Source organism: Arvicola amphibius, chromosome 1 (assembly GCF_903992535.2).
Source record: "Arvicola amphibius chromosome 1, mArvAmp1.2, whole genome shotgun sequence".
Lineage (NCBI taxonomy): Eukaryota > Metazoa > Chordata > Mammalia > Rodentia > Cricetidae > Arvicola > Arvicola amphibius.
The window spans coordinates 23,358,926-23,364,948 of NC_052047.1; the positions used below are offsets into that span (position 1 = coordinate 23,358,926).

A 6,023-nucleotide genomic window follows, 5' to 3' on the forward strand; every position below is an offset into this window, starting at 1 on the left:
TTTACTGAAAGAATACAATGGAACTACATATGGCCTCTGCAGTTCTCTTTGGCATTTTCAGGATGTCCTGTGACAGGACAGACACACAGGTGAAAACCAGTTTGCTAAGAACTATCCAAAGTGTCTTTATGAAGCACTTTAACCCATGAAGCTCTGATAATAGGAATTTAGGCCACACGTAATTGTGACTTAGTAATTACAGGGATTGTTCATTCCTTATTTTATTTAAGATTACTTTAGAGACTTTTCTTGGTTGACTGAATCATGACTTCATTGTACATATTGCTTTGTAAAACTACAATCTGTAATTAAATAGAAAATATTTCCCATTCACTTGGACTTATGGACTATTTCTAATTTGTAGCTCTAAAGAAAAGAGCAGCAATAATCACTTCTCTCCTTGCTTTTTGTATATATTTTCATTTATTTTTGGATTAATAGCTAAGCAGTTGAATTATTGGGATATGTGGTGGATGTTGACCAATTTTCCAAAGTAGTCCATATTTAATTAGTGTATACTTCAATGGGCTATTTAGTATTTGAGTGGCCAATTTTGATATGCCATTTTCTTTTGTCTCATTGGCAACATGTTTAGAAGGAAATATTAGCCTTATTCAAGGTGATGAAGTTATTTTTAATGTATTCTTAATTGATTGCGTGTTTTAGCTGTCATGGTTTTGTCTAAGGAGTGCAGATTAACTGTGTGCTTCACTGGGTGAGTCATACAGTTCTCCACTTTTCATGTCCTTTGCTCACCTTTCCTGCCTTCTCGAGTAGTCTTACACATTTCATGAATATCAAGTTTCATTCTAAATTCTGAGTTTGTTTCTTTTGAAGTACATATTCTCCTTGTGCAAATACCACATGATTGTTATGCCTTAGTAGGAAGTCTTCTTAAATTCTGGAGTTAGGATCTATGATATGCATATATAAAAGAGTTTTGTTTGACCTCATTTTTGTGCTGCCATTTAAGCTTCAAATAAGCGACTCAATCACTGCGAATTAGAGAGTGAGTTTGAACTATTACATCTATATGGAGACTTAAGCTTGATAACAATTGTTTTACAGTCCATGAAAATGGTATGTTCTTTCATGGACTTCTTTTCTCTTTGCAGTTTCTTTTCTGCTTTCTTTTTATGATACTCCTCTGCATAATTTCTCTTTCTTTTCTTTCTTTTCTATTCTCTCTCTCTCTCTCTCTCTCTCTCTCTTTTTCTTGGCAAGGTTGGGTGATAGTTCAATATCCAGAAACAATTTTTTCATGTATTTTCTCAAAAGTTTTACTTCTTTTAATTTCACGAATGTGAATATCAACCTATTACTTCCTCATGTTGAGAAATAAAAGTGCAACAGTCATCTCTTTAAAAACAGAAAAATCATTTTATGTTATTATCCATTATAAACTCTCCTGGGTCCCTGTTTTGATAACATAAAAGGAGTTGTGAGTCCTTCAAGGACCACCATGAGTCTTAAAAGTCTTCCTCCCTCGGGCAACTCAACACCACTCCCCTTACCTTTGCTATTTATCCAGTCTTAATAACTGCATTGCTTTTCCTGTTCCTCAAAATTCCAAGAAGTCCCAGAAGGCATTTTGCTCATGTTTTCTGCCTGTAGAAAATTTACACAGTTGTCTGCTTTGCAGAGTCAATCTTTTTCCTTAATTTTACACATTTTTTTCTCTTTTTATGGAGTTTTTCTAACACTGTAAACTAGCAATTTATCACACAATATCAATTTCTAATACCTTACTCTAGTAATTTTTATGACAATAACTTTCCATCAGCTTCTAACAGTTGTTATTTATGTTCTTGAGAACTTTGACTGCTACTAGCATGACATGTATGTGAGGGCACTATCTACACCCTGGAAATAGTAAGACTTCTGCTCATACCCATTTTAGCATCTCTAGAGTTCATTTCTTTGGAAGTGTATTGGTTTTCTGTGGCAAGTTGAATGATTGCATATAAGAGTCTGTAAGTGCAGTCCTCAATCAACAACTTTTATGAATTAGTCTGTAAACACTGTTCTCTTCTTCTGGCAGACAATCCTTGTCTCTACTTTTTTCCTAACTAACCAACACTCAAAACAAGCAAAAATTGCCAATCATGATAAATAATTATTGATTCTTCAAAAATTGATGATTTTTTAATCCTTATTTCAATTGATCATCATCATAACTTTCAAGTAATATTCTTTTTTTTTATGTTGAAAAAGTGTATATTTAGAATTAGCCGGCAGGACTCTGATGGAGGAGTGTCTATGTGTTACTTTCATTATTAATAAAGAAAACTGCCTTGGCCCTTTAAGAACAGAAAATTAGGTAGGTGGAGTAGACAGAACAGAATTGTGGGAACAAGGAAGTAGAGTTAGGAAGACGCTTCAGGCAGTCTCCATGAGGAGTCTCCATGCTGCTCCTCTCCAAGATGGACGCTGGTTAAGATCTCTCCTGGTAAGCCACACTTCGTGGTGCTACCCAAATTACTAAATATGGGTTAAAACAAGATATGAGAATTAGCCAATAAGAGGCTGAAACTATGGGCCAGGCAGTATTTAAAAGAATACAGTTTCCGTGTAATTATTTCGGGTGTAAAGCTAGCCAGCGGCTGGGTGGCGGGACGCAGCCCCGCCGCCGCTTCACACTACAGATTGGCGCTCCAACGTGGTGACTAAATCCACTTAAAAACCTTGCCCGCTTGGGATCGGAAAGAAATTACTCTGAGACCATGCCAATGGCTCACTGCTCCCTGCCTGCACCTGGGCAGATGGCGGAATCAGGCTTAGGCGAGCGGGACAGCGTTTGCGGATTCCTGCCGCCATAGAGAGAGAGGTGTTTTCAGTCTGCGCAGTGCTCTGCGCATCTGATTTGGCTGTAACTTGGATGAAAAGAGTTTCTGTGCTGCACGCTCAGTCTCGGAATTAAACTGCTGAGTGCGGCTCCAATGTGGACTGCTGTGTACCTGGAACTGTGTGCGGCTCAGGGGCACCAAATGACTGAGGCAGGAGCGGCTTTGGCTCTGCTCCGCCATGCTGAACTGTACTGATCTCAGGCAGGATCTATCGTAATTACCATGATAACAGCGCAGTTAAGGTTTAGACTTGGCTGTAAACAGGCAGTACCGTATTATTTTAAGAAGTGGTTAACCTTTTAAGAAATGCTCCTGGATAGTAAAAAATTACAGATTCACAATAGAAAAGATTCAGACATAGAAGGCCTTTAAATGGCTCATGTAGGCTTAAAAGAGAGAAAAAGAAAATATAGAGAATAAAGTTAATGCCTTAAAAAAAAAGGTTAAAGTCTTTAAAGAGACAGAGTACAGATAGTTATAGATTAAAAGAAGTAAAGTGATAGAGTAAAAATAAGCCACATAAAAATGGAAAATTCACAGAGAGTCTGGATTATGTATTTTGTTGTGTTTTCTTTGATTTTTTTGACTGTAAAGGAGCTAAGTACAGAGAGACATTTCATTATATGGGCTGCCAGTCTAGACCAAAATGGACATCTTAATGGTATGACTTCAGGATTTGGATCTAAGAACATGATGCTTTGGAAAAGAGTTTCTTCTTTTGTTTTCACAGAGGACGAGACTCTGTGGATTGCTTCTATCCCAATATGGTATGATAGACCACGCCCTCCTGAAAGGTTGCTATGAACATCTTCAAAAAATTACTTCGCTCAACTGCCGACTGAGATGAACCTAGCAGACAGGTTATACCATAAAATATCTAAATAACAACGCCCCCATTCAGCAGGAAGCAGTTTGGAGAGAAATAACTGCGCCCATTTTCCCGAATATTGTTTATAAATGTTCTTTTACATTTAAAGGGGGGGATGATATAGATATGAATAATTTGCATTGGTTTAGATTTTAAGGTCAATTTTGTTATATGTATATGTATTTCTGATCTTGATTAAGCTATTGTGATTGTAGTTCATTTTAAAAACTGTAATGTATAATTAGGAAATATAGGTTGTTAATGGATAATCATTGATAATAGTTAAGCTTGTAGTCATGTTATTAGATTTTCTAGATATGTAGAGATATATTTCAGTTAGATAGACATTCTTCATATCTTTCAAAGACTGCAGAATATGGCATTTAATGTTTTAATAACTTAGGGTTTTTCATGACAATGAGACACGTCTGCTCCTGGCAGCACCAATCTACTTCGAGAGGAAGATGGGCATCGAAGAGGCTACTTATGGAGTTTGTTAGCCATTTGGGCAAGAAACTGCTCTTGGCTGGACTGTTGCATAAACTGGACACAAGGAACCCACAGAAAGAGGACTGCTGAACTTGCCTAAAGGTGAGATGGTCTTTCGGGGTTCCTGATTCGTGAAAGAGTCTGCGAGACGTTCTGCAGGACACAGCAGAAAGTGACTGAACTGTCTTTGGAATTTTTCTGCTTCATGGAAATGTCTGCTGGATACTGTGGGCCTGAAGCCCGAAGATGGATGCCCCAACGGTACAGAGGAACTTTGGGTGACTGTCCAGGCAGCGAGTTGTCTCTGTCATTTCTAGAGTTTTATAAGTTACTTATTTCTTGTTTACTTAGGTAGCATTATATCCTTCTGGAGTCTTTGATGGAGTTGAAGAATAAATAGATAGTTATAGCTTTCCTTAGTTATGATAAAAGATAAAATAGATTTAAATATTGTAACTGTAATACTTGCTTGATAACTGTTTTGTTATATGTAATTTTGCTATGTTAAAGTTGAAGCCTTTCTTTTTTGTTTAAACAGAAAAAGGGGAAGTGATGGAGGAGTGTCTATGTGTTACTTTCATTATTAATAAAGAAAACTGCCTTGGCCCTTTAAGAACAGAAAATTAGGTAGGTGGAGTAGACAGAACAGAATTGTGGGAACAAGGAAGTAGAGTTAGGAAGACGCTTCAGGCAGTCTCCATGAGGAGTCTCCATGCTGCTCCTCTCCAAGATGGACGCTGGTTAAGATCTCTCCTGGTAAGCCACACTTCGTGGTGCTACCCAAATTACTAAATATGGGTTAAAACAAGATATGAGAATTAGCCAATAAGAGGCTGAAACTATGGGCCAGGCAGTATTTAAAAGAATACAGTTTCCGTGTAATTATTTCGGGTGTAAAGCTAGCCAGCGGCTGGGTGGCGGGACGCAGCCCCGCCGCCGCTTCACACTACAGGACTCAGTTTAGATGATTCCAATTTTGTTGGCAACATCCAGAGCATCATAATCAGGAGCCAACCGGACATACGCCTTCTTCTCTCCCTCGGGCCTTATGAGGGTGTTGACTTTGGCCACATCGATGTCGTAGAGTTTCTTCACAGCCTGTTTGATCTGGTGATTGTTGGCCTTGACGTCCACAATGAACACAAGTGTGTTGTTGTCTTCTATCTTCTTCATGGCTGACTTGGTGGTCAGGGGGAATTTGATGATGGCATAGTGGTCAAGCTTGTTCCTCCTGGGCGCGCTCTTCCGGGGGTATTTAGGCTGCCTTCGTAGCCGCAGGGTCTTGGGCCCCCGAAAGGTGGGCGATGTGCGAATCTTCTTCTTTTTGTGGCTGTGGACGCCTTTCAGCACTGCCTTCTTGGCTTTCAAGGCCTTCGCTTTAGCTTCCGCTTTGGGAGGGGCAGGAGCTTCCTTCTTCGCTTTCGGCGCCATCTTGATGAAAACTCAAGTAATATTCTAAATAAGTTGCTTACATTCAAATTTAAGATATGTCTCTGGGACAATCTGAACCAATACATCAAATATAATACAAGGTTCATGAAGTGGGGGATGTTTTACTTTTCAAAATTATTGTTACTATTCTTACGATTGTTTCATTGACTTAGTTGGAGTCATCTCTGTGGGTTTTTGGGGATTTCCCCAGTGCTTTTGTAGTTACATATTAATTAGTTTCATGAACTTGACCACTGAAAGCTTTGCTTGGAAGACCATATTTTCAAAAATAATCTTTGCAATGTATCCTCTTGTCTTTCAATTTATTTTATGGTATTATATTTTCAATTATATTGTTAGTTATTCTTCTTTTTGTGATCTTCTGTGTT

At 38.3% G+C, this 6,023-nt stretch overlaps 1 protein-coding gene across 1 annotated transcript; it reads right to left on the reverse strand.

The window, feature by feature from the left end:
* Window positions 1–5,163: 5,163 nt before the first annotated feature.
* On the reverse strand, window positions 5,164–5,634 carry LOC119801486 (60S ribosomal protein L23a-like). Its single transcript, XM_038312121.1, has one exon. It carries the CDS (start codon window positions 5,632–5,634, stop codon window positions 5,164–5,166), a length of 471 nt encoding a protein of 156 aa, XP_038168049.1.
* Between the last annotated feature and the right edge of the window lie 389 nt (window positions 5,635–6,023).

What these genes read in the sequence shown, in the direction of transcription:
- LOC119801486 (XM_038312121.1), bottom strand. Translation starts at nt 5,634, where the DNA reads ATGGCGCCGAAAGCGAAGAAGGAAGCTCCTGCCCCTCCCAAAGCGGAA.